This window comes from Melopsittacus undulatus, chromosome 6, assembly GCF_012275295.1.
Source record: "Melopsittacus undulatus isolate bMelUnd1 chromosome 6, bMelUnd1.mat.Z, whole genome shotgun sequence".
In the NCBI taxonomy this organism is placed as follows: domain Eukaryota; kingdom Metazoa; phylum Chordata; class Aves; order Psittaciformes; family Psittaculidae; genus Melopsittacus; species Melopsittacus undulatus.
In genome coordinates this window covers 52,692,680-52,711,635 of record NC_047532.1, presented here as the reverse complement: position 1 = coordinate 52,711,635, position 18,956 = coordinate 52,692,680, and the positions used below count along the sequence as shown (strand labels likewise).

At 42.2% G+C, this 18,956-nt stretch overlaps 1 protein-coding gene across 4 annotated transcripts; it reads left to right on the top strand.

Annotated features, from left to right (window-relative positions):
- The first annotated feature begins 228 nt into the window (after positions 1-228).
- LOC101876068 (torsin-1A-interacting protein 2) lies at positions 229-18,956 on the top strand. Of its 4 annotated transcripts, none has more exons than XM_031050039.2 (6): positions 229-313; positions 11,292-11,492; positions 13,754-14,038; positions 14,231-14,551; positions 14,932-15,096; positions 15,982-18,956. In XM_031050039.2, exons 2-6 carry the CDS (start codon positions 11,459-11,461, stop codon positions 16,746-16,748), a joined length of 1,572 nt encoding a protein of 523 aa, XP_030905899.2. In that variant the 5' UTR covers positions 229-313; positions 11,292-11,458; the 3' UTR covers positions 16,749-18,956. The 4 variants fall into 4 exon arrangements, with proteins under 4 accessions (XP_030905899.2, XP_030905900.2, XP_005150262.2 ...); XM_031050040.2 differs by having other exon boundaries at positions 13,751-14,038; positions 14,932-15,030; XM_005150205.3 differs by having other exon boundaries at positions 13,751-14,038.

Genomic DNA, 18,956 nt, shown 5'->3' with positions numbered 1-18,956 from the left:
GAATGAATACCTCAGCGCCTGGGCAGAGCCCTGCACGACTACCAACGGCCTTTGTGTCATTATACCACACTACACCCGCTCTGCATTATCACTGCGCTCCCTACGCTACCACAGCCCACCCCATCACCCTAAAGCCCAGCCACCACCCTGCGCACACGCACTGGAAGCACACTCTGGGAACCACCTCCCTGCGCACACGCACTGGAAGCACACTCTGGGAACCACCTCCCTCGCTGCTGAGTGGTTGGCGCCGTCACGTGGTGCGGCGCGGGGTCCTTGGGCTGCTGCTGTTGCTGCGCCACTGCCGGAGATCGTGAGTGCTGAGGAGGGGGTGGGACGTGTGTGCCACCGCTGTAGGGGTTGGTGCTGCCGTCGCGTAGAGCTGGGTTAGCGGCAGCCATCAGCCATCGCCAGTCAGCTCCGAAGTGCCCCGCCGCCGCTTCCCGGAGGGCGTGGCCCCCTGCTCCCTCAGCCCACCCCGGGGCGGCTCGGAAGGGCTTTGGCGGCGGCTGTCGTGGCGTTGTGAGGTCTCTGGCGTGTGGGCTCCGCTCCTCCTCGGCGCAGGGTGGGAGCCAGATGTGAGGCGAGGCCTGGGTCTGGGTGTCGTGTCCGGCGAGCCGCCTCTCGCTTGTCCCCTGAGGGTGCTTGGTGGTCCCAGACATAAACGCACTTCAGAGGTGCCTGGCCTGTGGTAGGCTTTCCCTGAAGCCTTTGGTTCTCCGGACTGGGTTTTAGTAAGTTTCTCTCCTCCGAACTTAGCTCGTTCACCACCGCTGAAAGCAGAGGGGCGGAGTGAAGCTTATGGGTGTTTGGAGTAGCAAAGTGAGTTTCAGAAATCGCAGAATATCTAATATTTCACATTTTAACACCTCTTAGCATTGCTCCCTGCCATCCCCTCTCTTCCCCTTTTCTGTAGAACTCTGCTCTTTCTACTGCTTTTGAGACGATAGAAGGAAGCAGTGCCTGAAAAAGATGAGAGTTAAAAATCGGCAGAGATGTGGCAGTGGTGGTGCCCAGGTTCCAAAACCGAGATAGGATTGTCTCATCAGTCAGCTGCAGCAAATTAATTTTAAATGCAGCGACTCCTTAATACGCGCTGCTGCTCGTGACATTTGGGTGGCTTCAACTTTTATTTACTGTGTTTCCCTACAGCAGTATTTTTCACAGTTTATGTAAAAAATAAATTTAAAAAATCCTCCAGAATAATACGGCTTTCTTTCCTTGTTAGAATGGTTTAAAGACCGAATCCAACCCTGTAAATAGCTGTATCAAAGGAAAAGCAGTGTTAAATGTACCTAATCTATATTTGGTAAGCTTTCTTGTGCTAGTGTAAATACTGAGTTTAAGTAAGGCAAGTGTTTGTAAATTGCATTTAAATTACAGTGGAGTCTGTTCAGTTACCTGAGAGTGCAGTGATCTCCCTGGAGTTGCGTTTTGTTAACTGCAAAAGATTTGAGGTCTTGACAAAAACTAAAACTAACACTCAAGAGTATGTATTTGTGAATTGCGTGTATATTTAACCAATATAATTTAAAAAGCATTTAATTAGAAAGTAAGCTTCTTGCCCTTCCGTTCTACAAACTGCAGCTGAGTTTTCACTCAAAGCAACACGTGCTAAGGAATGCCCAACATGTAAGAGCCCTTGTGCTTAACACTTCTGAAGTGGAGTCAGGGGAGCATTGTTTGTTTTAGTTATATCACAAAATTCTTAGGATAATGTAGGATGTTCTTCTGGTGTAAATACCCAGGCTTAAGGTTATACAAGTACAAGTATTGCAATCAAGCTTAAAAAAAATCCCCTCATTCCTGAGCCTAATTAAAGTAGTTGAACATCTGTGAAGTTAAAATTCTGACTGTGGCCTTGTCTGAAGTCCACTGTTTTTCTGATGTATTTTTGTTATCTTAAACTGTGATGTAACTATGAATAATTATTATTTTAATTCTCTAATTTGAATTATGTGTAAATGTATCCTAATTTTTTGAGAGATAGTTATTAATTAGTATGAGATGGGGATAGTAAGAATGCTTATCAAACCTTTACATGTCTTTTTCTTTCTGCAGAACTGGAAAGGGAAGTCCATTATATCTCCTCAAACTATTATGATAAAGTAATTGTGACTTACTACTTCAAAGAAAGAAATCAGCTTTTGATACATTAATTTTTCTGTCTTGGTCAAAAGTGCCTTATCTGACAATATGTGGCATATAAATTTAGAGGTAAACTATCTCTGGGTTGCTTTTAGGTTTTCTAATAAAAAATCCCTTTTCCCAAGCCCCTGACATTGCTATTGTGGTTCCTGTATGGAGCCACAGACTTTTTTTTTTTTTTGTGGTTTTTCAGTGGAGGAAAACCTTAGTAATTTCTAAGGAGAACTGCTAAAATATAGACTTTGATAAGTGTAAGTTATAAAAATCATACTTGTAAAATAGTTAGGGTTGGCAGGGACTTTAAAGATCATCTAGTTCCAACCCCCTGCCGCAGACAGGGACACCTTCCACTAGACCATGTTGCTCAAGTCCTTGAACACCTGCAGGGATGGAGCAGCCACAACTTCTTTGGGCAACCTGTGCCAGTGCCTCACCACTCTCATTGTAAATAAATTATTCCTTACATCTAATCCAAATCTGTGCTTTTTAAAGCCATTCCACCTTGTTATATCTCCTTAGACTAAACTAACTTAAATGATTTGGCATTTGCAGCAAAATTTTTTAATGTAAAACTTATTTAAGCAAAACCTACTTCTTTTGACAGTATATTTAGAATCGGCTTCTTTACTAGAATAAGCCATAATAGTGAAAAGGCTTTTTATTAGGTTGTTGTGTTTCAGGAGCTGATTTATGCTGCATTATGAGGAGTCTGGTGTGATCTTTGTCTACAGAGGAAAAAATTTGTCGTGGTTTAAGCCCAGCCAGTAACTCAACCACACAGCTGCTCACTCACTCCCTCAGCTCCCAGAGGGATGGGGAGGAGAATCAAAAGATGTAGTTCCCATGGGTTGAGATAAGAACAGTCTAGTAATTAAGGAATAACACAAACCACTGCTGCTGCCACCAATAATAATAATGATAAGGGAAATAACAAGGGGAGAGAATACAATTGCTCACCACCTGCTGACTGACACCCAGCCCAACCTGAGCAGCAATCTGGCCTTCTGGGTAACTGCCCTTAGTTTATATACTAGGCATGATGTGCTGTGGTATGGAATACCCTTTTGACTAGTTTGGGTCAGGTATCCTGTCTCTGCTTCTTCCCAGCTTCCTTTCCTACTTGGCAAAGCATGAGACTGAGAAAGTAAGTGCTTGGTCAGAGTAAACATTACTTAGCAACAACTAAAAACAGTGTTATCAGTGTTCCCAGGCTGAAAGTCAAAAACACAGCACTGCACCATCTATTAAGAAGGAGAAAAATGACAGCTGTAGCTGAACCCAGGACAAAATTGAAATACATATTGCTACTGCATGCATTACAAGTAAATCCTTTTCGCTGTAGGTTAGGCTTTGAGGCATGTGAATAAATCACAGTGGTTGCCTACTGAAGGTAATGGGGAAACGGAAAGATCGGGAAGGAATGAGTTTAGTGGTAAATTAGGCACATAATGAATATGTTTTCCATAATTTTCTGGATTGTAATTGTTGATCTGAATTTTCACAAACTGAAGAGGTTTTGAAGACTTTATTACATGAAATAATTTTTCTGCTATTGCTAGTACAGTACTTTTTTTACCTTTTCTTTAAGTTCTACCTTTTTTTTTAATTGCAACTACGGATCATTGGTTTTGTTCAGTTTCTAGCTACTGTAAATTTCCAATAACATGTTGCATCAGCCTGGGGGTCAAGCTAGTGTTTCAATAGCTTAATGTAATTTCTACAATAAGTCTTCTAGTCCACGCTTAGTCAACTTTGTTGGCTTCAGGGAAAGTTCTAACAGAGAAATTGTGCAGGTGATTCTAGTTGTGTGTGGTAGTGTAATAACTCCTTAGAACTCAAGGGCTGTTTGGGCAATCAGACCAACTGCTGGATTTAAAGTTTTCAAATGTATATCTGAGAGTGGTATCCTAAGGAAGCTTGTTGGTTCTAAGTGCTGTGTCCTTTCATGGCATAAGAAGGTGTTGCCTGCTATGACTTCGGTGTCATTGTAGTCAACTGAAGAATTTAAAGACTTTGAATTAGAAGTGGATGCCATGTAGGAAATGAATCAGGTGGATAACATACTAAGATATGAATAACATAGCATAACATATTAAGGACGTTTTAGTGATCATGTTAGTAGTCTCAAATTATGACAGAACATATAACTGCTCTTTACAATGATAAGCCTTACAGTCCAATGGGTGCTCATTCTGATGTTTAGATTTGTATGTTGATCCTAATTAAATTTAAATATATGATAAACATATAAAGGAACTGATTTCTGTGAAAGAAAACACAAGTCCAAGATTGACAAGGCCTCCAGTGGTATGGCAAGTTAAGTATTATAATGAAATAGTTTAAATAACTGTATTTTAACTAAAGGATGGACAGGTTGCAGCCATTAAGTATTTTGTGTTCAAATAGCAGTAGTCAAACTAATATGACAGTTAAAACCCTAAATGCTTAGTGTCTCAGGTTATCATACTCAAGATGTGTTGTAGAGTATGAGATTTGACCTAGTCTCTTCTGTTCTTTCCTGCAAAAGCTATCCTGTTTGTTTTGAGATAAGGTGTCCAAAAGTATTCTTAGCATAAGTTAACATGTATGTATTTTATTCTGAATAGTAACTACCATACCCCTCAGAACACAATTCAGTTTTAAATTGAAGTTGTTAGCTTAAAAGCTTGTTTTGTTAAGGGCTTCTTTTTCACAGTACTTAATATTTTATAGTTCTTTAGCCCTCTTTTTAGTTTTCATGCTGAAGCATACAGAAAAAACAGAACTTCTTTATTCTCACAGAAAACTCTGAAGAACACTTAAAATGTGGCATAATTAAAAAAAAAAAAAACAACTTTGACCTAGACTTTTTTCCAGTCATTTTATGTTGATATTTAACTTTGTTGTGTTTTCTTTCAGCAGGGTAGTTACTGACTTTAATTTTTTTAGATGTTTGTATTACGCCTATATGACTTCTCATACCAAATTCTGAAACATGGAGGTTTTTTCAGTTTCAAGTTCAACATTCCTTTGTGAATGAAGGTGCATTATGCCCTTTAAAGGCATGTTTGATTAATCCCAGAGTCACTCTTTATAAAGTAATTAATTCTATAATTATGTCAGAACCTTGTCTTTTGTTATGAACTGTGTAATTGTCTGTGTGTTTCAAAGCTTATTGTAACTGACAGCTTGAGGTTGACCTGCCCCTTGAATACATATTAATATAAGCAGGATGATTCATTATGTTTAATTTTTTTCTTGTCTTTTTATTTTTTTTTATTATGCTTTCCTTCCTCTCCCTTTTCTAGAGTTTGAGAGCAATAGAAAAAGGGTCACAATTTGCTTCTGTTACAGCTATAAGAAAAGACAGTATAACATTTAATTTAATGGTAAAAGGATCACAGTTTGTTTCTGCTTTCTTTGTAGCACTCTTTTGCCCTAAAACCACTGTTTCTGGTTCAGTCTTGACTTGAATAAGTCTTCATACTCTGAGACTGAATCTTTACAGATGAGCAGTGTGGGTGTGTTAAGGTTTATCTGTGGTGTGAAGCAGTTTGTGCTCAAGATGTGATATTGAGATGTTTCAAATGTTTTTATTACGTTGGTCTAATTGTAATCTGGACATGAGGCTGAGTGCCGTTTTTTTTTTTCTGGAGTGCACTGCATTCGTTCCTGGAATACATCTCCTGATCAGTTTAATCTGAGAAGAGACTAGTTTAGTGACACTAAGGCCACTCCAGTTTCAGCCACGGTTAAGTCAGTGGGGGCAATGGAGAAATACACTTCAAAATCATATTGGCATATTCCGGATCCAAACGAAAGAGTAACCCGGGAATTAAATTTTTTTTTATTTTATTTATATTTTTGTCAGTGAAGAGTTATACAATGATAAAGGGCCTCCATTACAAATCATTTTTGTAAAGCAGTGAGAAGCAAGCCTTTCTAGAGGGAAAGAAGGTTGGTGACAGATGTCAAGATGAAGATGTGCCATGCAGATAGCAGCAGCATCTATACATCACAGCTGCGTTCATGCCCTTGGTGGACATGAGATGTTAAATGTTTCTGTTTAGTCATAAAAAATCTCAGGAAAAACTAGGGTTAAGTCACAGTGTGACTATTATTTTTGTTTTAGGAGGAGGTCAGTGTTCTAGATCTTGATTCACAGAAACTTCAATCAAAATTTCAGGATAGCTCTGTCCAGTTTAGGCAGAGCAAGGATACAAGGAGATTCTTTAACTTATTACAGCTATAGGAAAATATAATGTAACATTTAATTTCAAGTGGTATTTACTGAAGTATTTATGACATGAATTTTCAGTACTATGGAATCATAATATTTTCTGGTTGCCAATTGAGCAAGGGGGCTTGTCACAGTAAAAATAAAAGTTTAAATGTTTTGCACTTGATTAGTACAAAAGCAAACAAGTTCTGAGGATGTTTAATTCAGACATTTATCTTGAGTAGGTGACAAGAATGCAGACACGTGGCAGCCTAGATGCGAGACAAATGGCCATTTCAGGTCTGTTCTGGAAATTTGTACAGCTTGAAGTGGGTGGCATGTTTTCAAAAAAGAGAAAGGAATAAGTGCTTCATTGTTTTAAGCCTCATTGGGCTTCTAATAAACAGAGTAGAGGCTGAGGAAGAATGTTCAAACAGTTGAAAGCTCTATATATTTTAAATTGCATTCTAGAAGGCTCTACAGTAACTGCTGTTTTCTTTCTTATATCATACTTTTATATTCAAAAGTGTAATGTGTCTTGGCTGACATTTTTGATTTCTCCCAATAATGGGAATGATTTATAATACATACCATTACTGTAAGCCTGGTTTAAGCCATTCCTAGTCATGTTACATAGTTATTTTATGGATATATGCTGCATGTGGGTTTCTTTCCCTGGGTGCATATATGTAAAAAGTAGTTAAATTGGAAATTAAAGAGTATCAAAAGCAGGGGGGAAACTTTAAGAAGTAAGACTGTAGTATTTGGCAAGTTGAACAATGCAGTATGGTGAGAGTTTGGTGTTTCCACATAACTTTAAATGATGTAGACTTTTAAATTCTAACAGTTTTTTATGTCAACAGTTTTGTGGTGGAAAAAATGTAGCTGTGTCAGTGGAACGAGAAAAGTCAGAGATTTGGGCAGATGCATAGAAAATGACTTTGGGGATGTTGGTGTGCCTGGTATCAGAGCATATAGTATGGAAGAAGAGCAAGACATTGATTAGATTTTTTTTTAATAAGTAGGTTTTTTTGTAACATAGATATTAAAAAGTCAAAGGCTGACAATGTTAATCATAGGATCATAGAATGTTAGGGGTCTGATCAACCACTGTTGATTTCGTGGGCGGCTCCTCTCCTGCTCTGTGTTTCGAATGGTTTGCCTCTGCTTTTGAGGGAGGCCATATGTCTGTTACAAAGGTGGTCTTTTGTGTGTGGGACGGTTTCTGTCAAGGAGAATCTGCGGGAGATATTTTGGGATCACTGCACTGGTTGTTTGATTCATGGTAGTTCTTAGGGTGCATGAAGGATGAGAAGAGGCTCAAAGGAAGGACCTGAGGAGTTCATTTAACAGTTCAACTTGGAGGCTAATTGCTGCTGTTTCTTCACTGGTTTGGGAGGGATTGAAAGTGATAAAAGGCAGATTGTGGTACCAGTTAACAATTTTGAACTCCAAGGATATTTACCTTGGAAAGAAAAAGCAGAACCCATGTAGTGATTGTGTGGCACTTCCTAAAGTGTTCCTGAATGTACCATTTTTAGCAGAAGATAATTATTTTAGAGTCTTTTATAATATGTTAGTGTTACTCAGTGGTTCAGGTTATCATGGGTACCAAACAAACACTTAAACTGCTTTTGTGAATGGAAGCTTAAATAGAATTTTGTTTGCAGTCAGTCTGATTTTGTTCAGGCACTGAATGTCTTGCCTTAAAGTAAACATTTATTTCACAAGCTCTCCTCTTGCCTGCAAAGTTTGGGCACTGGAGTCCCAGCAAATTTGAGTTTCAAAATCCAGATTTTCTTCAAAATTTCTGTTAAAATCCAAACTTGTTTTTCTGTTTGAATGCCTTGTTTCTAATTTTTAAATACTGTTCAAAGTTGGGGGGGAAACAGCACTAAGATGAATGTATAAATGGATAATACAGTGATTGTAGTTTGTAGGACCAATAGTGATGTTGGAGTAGGTTGGATGGAGTCTGGTGGCATGGGCCAGTAATAGTTTCAGGGGTCCTTAATGAACCCTAGTGAGGACTGTGAGCAGTGAATGTGATCCAGCTTTGTTGCCATGGAGCTGCTCCTTGGTGTGGATCTGGACTTCCCAAATCCTACACTTTCTTGCTTAACTTTCTTACTTCCTTTCTCCCTGACTTTTGAATCAGTGAGTTCTGCCCAACTGTATGCAGCAATTTGAGAACTGTTTCAGGATAGGAGCAGTTTTGCTGTTAATAACTGTCCTTTAAATGGTAGGTGTAGATCTCGGCTTCATGGACTTACAAGCCTTGGGGAGGACTAGCTCCTGGACGCACACACACTGAACGTTAAAAAGACTTGTCAGGCTGTGGGGCTTCTTAGCAAGGTCAGGTTCCCTGCTGCTGGCAGGGTGTGGGTTCCTGAAAATACCTGCTTTGAGAATTGCAAGGATACACTATTGATGAATCTCGGAACTTTGACTGCTCCAAATTTCTTATAAATCAGCTCTTTAGATATTTCTGATCATGGCATATGGGCTGTTTGAGGTGTTGCTTTTTTTTTTTCTTCCAACTGATCATTAAAACAATGTTACAGGCAGAAAAGTCTACATCCTCAATTGAAGTACTAGTAAACCCATTTATTATGGACACTTTGTTTTTCCTTTCTGTTACAGTATCGTATCTATTAGTAGTACGTACATAGGAGTTGACTGTAAATTGAACAGGAGAAAGCTCAGAGCAGGCTGGGTAGTAGGTTGGTTGATGCAGAATACATTATTATGAAGTATTACAAACTTCTGTTGATAATATTGATTACAAGCTAAAATACAAACCATGAATGTGCCATGTTGTGGTTTAAGCCCAGCTGGTAACTCAGAACCCTGCAGCTGCTCGCCCACTGCCCTCCCCCCCCCCACCTTCTTCCCCCTGATCCCAGAGGGATGGGAAGGAGAATGGAAAGAGTGTAACTCCCAGGGGCTGAGATAAGTCCAGTAACTAAGGAATAACCCAAACCACTGCTGCTACCACCAATAATAATAATGATAAGGGAAGTAACAAGGGAAGAGAATACAGCTGCTCATGAGGATCAATGTTTACAAATATGTAAAGGGTGGGTGTCAGGATGGTGGAGCTAGACTATTTTCAGTGATATCCAGTGATAGGACAAGGGGCAGTGGGTGTAAACTGGAGCATAGGAGGTTCCATGTGAACATCAGGAAGAACTTCTTTACTGTAAGAATGACAGAGCACTGGAACAGGTTGCCCAGGGGGGTTGTGGAGTCTCCTACGTTGGAGATATTCAAGGCTCGCCTGGACAAGTTCCTGTGTGATGTATTCTAGGTTTCCCTGCTCTTGGGGGGGGATTGGACTAGATGATCTTTTGAGGTCCCTTCCAACCCTTGGGATTCTGTTGGAAAGGCTCTTAAGATCTTTTAGTTCTAACTCCCCTGCCATGGACAGGGAATTATCATAATTATATATTAATTCTCATCTGTAACAATCAATTTATACTTTAAGAGGTCTTAGCTCATTTCAGATTTGTAGGGACTACAGCTTTGGTCTCTGTATTTGTGAGGATTAGAAACTGTGTTTTAGAGGCACCCATCTGGTTAGTTCTAGACTAGTTAGTCTAGGTGTTTGTGAAATACGAATCCACTTCTCTAAACAAGATAACAAGGTTTTATTAAGGGACAAAGTCAATAAAGCAAAAGCAAACAGCGCTGGGCGCATGACCATAGCCAGAGGCGCGAGTGATTAGTATTTGTTACAGGTTTATATACTTTCACAATTTCATTAGTCACATACATATTCATAATCCCTGCATATAGGCAGGGAGCATTGTAATTAAGTCCAGTAATTTATTATCATAAGTCTCCTCCTCTTGGCGTCTGCGCACTGCTCTTCAATAATTGTGGGCAGGGGTCTTGAGGATGAAGTAATCAGTCTTCCTCATGTGAGTAGGGGTCTTCAAGATGAAGTAAGCAGTCTTCCTCGCAGTGTGCTTTTCACCTTTGGCCCAGTTGGACATCCCAGTAATTACACAACTCGCTAAAACCAGCCATATCTGTAATTATTCTAATAACTAACAAAGATTTGAAACTGTGACCTTCCTGCAAAATTTATAGCAGGACAGGAGTATCCCAAGCTAGCAGATGTTTGGGAGGCTCTGTCTTTGAGCTAACTGATAAGTAGAAGGATGGTGTGAAATAACTCCTTCATGCTTAGTGGGGTCACTAAATCTTGTTATCTCACCACAGACTTACAACACAAACATTGTTTAAAACTAAAGATACTTTAGAGGACCAGTGTGAAACAATTAACTCACATTTAGTGGGGCCACTAAATTCCACAGGCTAACAACATAAACATTGTTCTCTTTCTACAACCTAAGTGAAGCTAAAAAGTACTTTAACTCTATATTTTACAGGCACTAGCTTTACTTCTATCAAGCATGCAACCCCCCCCCCTTTTCTTCTTTTTGACTTTACAGATTCTTCTACTATACGACTCCAGCTCGCTCATCTTATGTCTTTATTGAGCTTTGGTTTTGTTACTATAAACTCGTATAATTATATCCACATAACCACACCTATGATTTGCGAAAGCCAATACATTTATGTGTTTATCACAGTGTTCAAGAGGCCTGGTATAATGTGTGTTTCTGCTGTTACCACCCTATTTTGAGCAAGACTTAGATGTTATATGGCATAGGCCTGCCAAGCCCCAAGCTCTGGGCCTGCCATCTCAAGAGCACATGAGTCAATCCAGGTCCACCTGGGTGACAAACCAGGACCTCCCTCCACTGGCTTGCCCCAAGACAGCAGCCTGCTGTGAAGCAAAATATCTAATAGCTCTTGGGCTAAAGGTTTCTGTTTATCAGCAGTATCTGTCCATTTTCACACCACCTTGGTAATCGAGGAGGGAGTAGCCTTCTTCTTCACCATGAATCATTGCTCCTATGTTTCTGGTTATCAGGTTTATGGGCATTTAATAGCAACTCCCAAGACCTAGAGAGGATGGTGTCTGTGAGGAGGGTAGGATTTCACCAGCCGCTCAAACAGCAGGGAGATATGTCTCCTTATGACCAAAGAAGAAAGTGAAACAAAACGGTGCAGAAGCCAGAGCTCCAGGGAAGAAAGAAAATGGAAGAGAATCCAAGTGTGGATCTATTTGGAGGTAAGTGAATCATATGCTTAACTCCATCTACTAGGAAAACCCTTTTGCAAGAAGACTTAAAACAGTGATATGGGAAACCTAAACAAAATAAAAATAATCAAAAATAAAAATAATATAAAGAATCCCCTCTTTTCCAGACCCAGAAATGCAAGTTGTTATCTTTTTTTGAAGGGTAAAAGATTAACAAGTTAGTTCAGTTTTGGATTCCAGTCTGCAACAGGTTTAGACTCTGTGTCCAGGATGGCAGCACAAGAAAGGCTAAAGATGCAGCTACAGCTGGGAGAGCTTTCTTCCCTGCATCCCAGTGCTTCCCATGTACAGATGCTTAAATAATAGGCCAGTTTTCCATCACCTATGGATGGAAAACCTCTGGAGGAGGCACAACAAGGAGTACTGTTTGTACCCAGCTTGAACAGCAGGATACCTTGAGATTCCTCCTTGTTCAGTTTTTACCATGTACTTGCATCTTCCATGTGTCTCATTATAACTACTATATATAAGTATTTCAGTGTCCTGGGTTCAGCAGTAGCAGTCATTTTTTCTTCTTGGTAGCTGGTGCAGTGCTGTGTTTTGACTTTTGGTCTGGGAATGGTGTTAATAGTACTTATGTTTGTAGTTACTGCTCAAATGTTTACTCTGATCAAGGACTTTGTGAGTCTCATGGTCTGTCAGGAAGGTGGGGAGGCCGGGAGAAAGCAGAGACAGGACACCTGATCCAAACTAGCCAAAGAGGTATTCCATACCACAGCATGTCATGCCCAGGGAGGTAACTGGGAGTTGGCCGGAAGGGCTCGGGCTGGCTCTCTTTTCAGGATCAGGCTTGTTTTGGTGGGTGGTATCGTATTCTCTCTCCTGTCTTATTTCCCCTATCATTGTTTTTGTTGGTGGTAGCAGTAGTGATTTGTGTTATATCTTAGTTACTGGACTGCTCTTGTCGCAACCCATGGGAGTTGCACTCCTTCGGTTCTCCTCCCCATCCCTCCGGGAGCAGGGAGTGGGGGGTGGGGGGGGTGAGAGGAAGACGGTGGTTAGGTTTTAAACCACAACATTCAGTGATACTGTGATGCTATAAAAACAGATCCATCCTAAGTGATCAGAAGTTTTCCCATCATAATCAGCAACAAGGAATGTAAAAGTCATGCTCCAAAAGACAGCGTGTTCTGACATGTGACAAGTGCAGGTTTTTCTCCATTTTCAAATTAGCAGGGAGTTCCTTGCCATTTTTATCAGTCTTTATCCTAGTTTTAGCATAATAATTTCTGTCATTATAGTGCTTGATCATTCATAAGCAGTTTTCCACAAATAGTGCATGAAATTTGAGCTGCACTGTTTGGTTTTGTAAGATTCAGAATATGTTACAAACACTTACTTTCAGCCTGAGAATTTCTCTATTGAATTACGCTCCACTGTTTGCTTTTAATTATATGTTACTATAGGTGTTTGGGAGAGCAGCTCCAGAACAGGAGCAGAGAAGGAGCATGAGCAGAGCTGACATTTACAATTCAGGCAGATGCTTGAAGTGCTTTGGCATAACTGTTCTGGCCAGTTCTCAACAACAACCTTAGAAATTCTTCAAATCCATCACCTTAATTTGCCAACCTAGGAAACCTGACTATCTGTGGAAGAAGTGGTAGCATATCCTACCATGTAATAAAAGAATTGCTTGCCCCAGCATGGCACATAGACTGGGATTGAGTTAACTTTGCTCACAGTAGCCTGTACAGTGCTGTGTTTTGGATCTGTGGTTAAAGAAAAGTAGTGTTGATAACACAGCAGTGTTTTGGCCATTGCTGACATGGCATCAAGGCTTCCTCTTCCCCCCTCCTCTCCCTGCTCCAAGCAAATAATTTGGAGTGGGCAGAAGATTGGGTGAAGACCCAAGATGGGCAATGGGTTATTTTATGAAGTATAACGTCACTGTCAGCAACAAAAAACAGGGGACAGGAAGAAAGGGAGAGGAGGTTTGGTTCAGGCTGGACAGTGTTCAAAGAGTGGCCTGGCATCAGTCCACTTGTAGGAGATGGTGAGCAATTGCTTTTGCATTGCTTGTGATTTCCCCTCCTTTCCTTCACTTATTCAGCTGTCCTGACGCAAGCCATGAGTTTTCTCACTTTTGGTCACCTATTCTCACCCCCATCTCACCCGGGGTAGATGTTTGTGAAATGCAAGAACTGGGAATTTTACAGGGTGGTGGTAAAGCACCGGGTATTCTTGATTCCTGTGTGGCTAGCTGAGCTTCTGAACTCTGATCTCAACAGCAGGGCCAGCCCAGGATGAGATGCAGAGCACAGCAGAGCATCCTGTCCACCAAGAGCCCACCCAAGAAATACTTGAGCACCAAGAGGCAAGCAGGTGGCCTGAGACCTCCTGCAAACTGGAGGAGGACTCTTCAGTGTGTAAATCATCAACTCCTGATGGAGACACAACACTGTCTGATTTAGCTGGTCCCACAACAGAGAAGGTTCACCAGGAAACTGAAATAGCACTGGAAGAATCGGGGAAGACAAATGATGGTGTCTCCAAAAGATGCCAGGAAGAAGGTGAAGGTGAGTTTCTTCCCATCCAGCATTTCCAAAAATGCATAAATGCATATATGATTCTGTATGGAGATATCTGACGCAGCTAAACTGCTGCGTTCACTGCCTTTCTTCTGTTCATCTCTATACAGAATCATAAAATGCATTTCCAATAAGAACAAAAAGAGTTAAGTGTAGTTCTGCAAATTTTATTCCCCATAGCCAAGCTAGCCCATGATAAAATGGACAGCAAAGGAGACAGCCCTGTACAGCAGGAAACATGGGAGGACCAGGAGATAAGCAGGCAGTGTGAAAGCTCCTACACAGCAGAGGAAGATGCTTCATCAAGAAGCAAGTCACTGAGCTCTGACAGTAAAGGGACACATTTGGCTGTGACTGCTACAGAAGATGTCACAAAGGACCTCTTGCCAGAGAAGAGCACCAGTGCTCCTCTCCTAGATAGGGAGCCAGAAGAGAACATGGAACAAGAATCACAGGAAAATGGATCCCAAGGCATGTTAAGGAACAGACATGGGATGAAAGGTAAGCTGGTGGCTGCATGTTGCTTCTCTTCCACTGTTCACATGCCTACACTTTGTGTAGGCATTAGAAAAATTGTAAGGTGAAATCTCTAGTGCCTATTGTCAATTTTCTGGAGTCAAGCATGAAAGAAGAGATAAGAAGTTATCTGGCTTCTCTCTTTCTCTCTCCTTTGGGTACTGTCCTGCATGAAATCACACTGCACTCTGCATTATCTTTCTCCTTCCCCTGCCCAAATAGCAGACTGTCAAGATTCAAAGCAGTATTAATGCAAAGCAGTATTGACTTTTAACTCTTTCTCAGCTGGCAGCTCTGTTGGGTTTTCTTATTACAGCTCCCTGTTCCCTCAACAATGAGTGGCACATTTCTTTTTCTTACTGTAGGGCACATATCCCCAAAGCCAGAGGCTCAGTCCTGCTTACAGAGTGTCACCACCCAAAACACAGACCAGGAGAAGGCAAAAAAGTCCCTCTTCCTGAAAGGTGAGGAAAAGAAGCTTCCCTTGCATGTTACTCATCGACTGGAAGGCCCTGATCCTCCAGGAACAAGTAATGAAGCACATTTAATAATTCTTCTCTCTTGGCACCTTTCACAGCCTTTTCTGAGGGCTTGAGGGAAAAAAAAATATTCCCTTAAAAATAGGCTCTGTTTGAGCCTATAGTAACAGCTTTCATCCAGTTCTGCATACTCAAAAGCAGGTATACATGCTCATGAAAAGCATATTCAGCCTGCTGGGGTTACCCTGGCATGCCCTGGGAGGTCTGATGCCACTACATTGATGGTTTCCCTTCCGAGGCTCCCTCTGTGTCATGGGGCCCCAAGCAGGAACTGTGATGCTGATCTGGAGAGGAACAGATGCAGTTGTGTCTGGACCTCGCTGTCCTTTTCAGGGTGAAGCATGGTAGCCTTTATTCACCCAGCATAGCTAGGAGGAAGGCAGAGAACACTTTAGCTGGGTCAGGCACCTCTATATAGAATCATAGAATCAGCTAGGTGGAGAAGTCCTTTAAGATCATCATGTCCGATCTTTACTGAAGGACTGCCAAGTCCCTCACTAAACCATGTCACTGTGTGGAAATAGGTGCTCTGAACAGCCACAAGCCTTAAAGCAAACAGAGAGGGTGAAAGAGAAAAAAGCTTGTAGACAGCTGCAGTTTCCTCAGGAAATTCTGCTCAACAAAGCTGTGGCCTTGCCTCCATCTCTGGAGCTGTAATCCCCCATCTGGTGGGTAGGAGTATGGGTCTCAGTATGGACAGTGCAGCTGCTTCATTCCTGGGTCCCCAGAGAACATGTCTATCTGAACCACTTTCCTAGTGGGGAAAAGGTCTGAAATGAGAAAAAAGAACCTTCATAGCTACTTTCTAGCATATCATTGCAGGTCACTTGGGACTGACTTCTGTTCCCCATCTTGTGTCTCTCCCCTCTTGAACAGGGCTTATCACCTTGAGCCTTCTATTGCTTGTTCTCTGCCTACTCTGCTTCAGCAACCCAACCTCCAGTTCCCAGCAAGCCCCCAAGAACCCCACGGTGGAGGCATTCCTGTCCCAGTTCAACCAGCTGCAGGAGAGGTTTCCAGGGCAGAGTCCTCAACTCTGGCTTCGTGGGTGTAAGTTCCTGCAGAAGCACCTCAATGTATCTCACCACACACAACCAGCCATCGTTATCTTCACAGCTGCCCGCAAGGGCGAGCAGACCTTACGATGCCTAAGCACCCATGTGGCTGACACCTACTCGGCTGCTCTGCATGGCAGCACAGTCCAGATTGATGGCATGGGGAAATCCAGGCTCCAGAGTGACAAGGCCAAGCTGGAGGTGGACATGGAGCTGAGCTCAGCTTTCCAAGCTAGGAGCCGTGCTGCAGTGATCCACCGCTTTGAGTTGCTGCCGGCAGGGGCCACCCTCATCTTCTACAAGTATTGTGACCATGAAAGTGCTGCTTTCAAGGATGTGGCCCTGCTGCTGACTGTGCTGCTGGAGGAGGAGACGCTGGAGACCCACATCAGCCTCCAGGAGGTGGAGCAGAGTGTCCGTGACTTCCTCTGGACCAAGTTCATTGACACCAGGACCCCCAGCTCCCACGACGACATGGACTCTGACAAGCTCAGTGGGCTGTGGAGCCGCATCTCCCACCTAGTCCTACCAATCTACCCAGTGCAGGCCATCGAGAAGGGAGGCTGCCATGTCCACACCAAACCCTAGGGGCAGAGGCTGACAGAGCTCCAGAGGAGGGTTGGACGATGCTCCTGTCAACCCTGGTGCAGGCATACACAAACAGTGCTGTTTCTCTTTAATTTGTTTCTTGCATCTTCCTGGAAAGAGTTTGACAGGTATAAGTTGATTCAGGCCATTTGCCAGCCTGGAGATGATAGATTGCACACTTCCTTCTGGCAGATGGGAAGAGTGGGTACTCTAGACTGTTAATTGCACAGGAGAACATTGCTGTGTGGGGAGGCAGGAGGGAAAAAAGGACTTTGCAGGTAGGATTTCTATCAGAAGATGCACAAATAATGTACACAACTAGTATGCCAGAAAGATACTTCAGTATCTCTTTCATTTCTCTCTGCCTTTTAGTTTGCTAATGCCATGTACATTGGTCTCAGTATGTACATTATCTGGAAGGTTTCTCTCCATTTGCAGGGTGCTTCTGAAACACAGGAAGGTCAAATTCCTCAAAGCCCAACATTTTGAAGGCATACTTCAAAAAGAAAACTCATTTGCTAGTCAGGGGTTTGACCAGTCAGTCCTGATAGGGTCACACTTGCACAGACAGATTGGCACCTTGCAAAGATCAAATCCTAAATATAGAATGTCCAAACAAGCCTGCAATTCAGAAATCCCCTAAATATCAATTAGAAGAAATTTCAGAGAGCAGTGAAACAAACCACCTCACTGTTGCTCTTATTGCACAGGTAAAAGAATGAGTAACACAGTTTAACTTGATGCTACCTCTTTTAAAAAGCATCCACTCTTGACCCTTTGCTGCCACAAGACTATGACTATATCTTTGGGCTGATGCATCAGCTTTGGTCCTACATGATGGATTGTTCTTCACCTGGGTCTCTGATCTGTGTGAGGAGAGGAAGCCTGTTTCTCCCCAGCTAACTTTTATTGATGAATGTAGATGTTAGCATTGATACTTATTTCAAATCACATAGGTTAGCACTCCAGGTGTTTGCCCTCCAAAGGTACATTTGCCTCCCTGACAGGCAGCTGGTGCTCTGGCATATGCTAAAGCAACTAGGAACAGAGGTGGGATTAGCTGGTAAAGACAAAATCTAAGTTAAAATCTAGTGTTAGCATGTTAACACTAAAATTCTTCAGCAAAGCAAGTTGGTTTCTTACTGTGCCTCCTCTTCTGCATATCAGGAAGAGAAATGCGAGTCCTGGAAACACTGTGTTGCCTCTGCACACTGCACTTCTGCAGGTGCTCTGGGACAGAGCAGCCAACTCATGGAACACCTCAGGGGTAGGTGCAGGTTGCAGCATTTGTAACAACACAACGACCTGCCCCAGGTGTCAGACCCTTGTGCCTATAGAGCTGTCTGCCAGGGAAGGAGCAGCACAGACTGGGGCCTTACAGAGCCATTATCTGTATCTGGACACAAATTGAGAACACTATGGTGTTTTTACAAGCAGCACATGTGAGTGCTCCTTAGAGCAACTGGACCCTGGTGCTGTCCAGGTCTCCTGCCAATGGTGCCTTGCTGATGTGCCCCACTGATGGGTCAGCTGAGGTACAACCCTGCACCCTAAAACCACAGCCTGTTTCTTCTTTCCTCCTGCTGCGTGCCTTGACCTCTCTTAGGAGACTTGTGGCCACTAACTTGGAGGAGGGTACAAAACAAAGAAAGAGGAAGGGGTTATTTGTTCATGTTCTAATCAAAGGACAACTCTGTTGGTTGGGGACATGAAGGCACAACCAAAGAGTTTTAACCATGACAAACACTAGGCTAGATGTGAGAGTTACCTGCTGGAGATCAGCATCAGCAGGGCAGCCCAGGGAGTGATTTTTTACAAGATACAGGTTGCTTCCTCCCCTTCCTCCTTCTTATTGCTAAACACTACTTTGATAACAGAAAATACTGTTTCTGCTCTGCATGGTTCAGTATGGGTGTTGGTGTAAGAACCAGCAGAGCATTAATCATGTCAATATCTCGAAGTCTGTATTTTAATGTTATCTCACCCCCAGTTTTATGCACTGTTTTTGTAACGCATAGCCAGGGTATGGAAAGCCAAATTCACACTGCTTGAGCACATCACCGTAAGCTTCACCCACCCGAGGTGGTCTAATACAGAGAGAGATACTTTTATGACCTTTTAAAGACAAACTGTCTGCTTGCTTCTGAACCAAGACTTCTATTTAAAAATAAATGAGATTGCGAAAGAAACCAGAAGTCCTCAAAGTGA

Bases quoted from the DNA above. Each gene is read 5' to 3' on its own strand.
- LOC101876068 (XM_005150205.3), top strand. From the start codon at position 11,459: ATGGAAGAGAATCCAAGTGTGGATCTATTTGGAG. The intron at 14,552-14,931 runs GTAAGCTGGTGG...TTCTTACTGTAG, and splicing joins GAACAGACATGGGATGAAAG to GGCACATATCCCCAAAGCCA. The intron at 15,097-15,981 runs GTAATGAAGCAC...CCTCTTGAACAG, and splicing joins CCCTGATCCTCCAGGAACAA to GGCTTATCACCTTGAGCCTT.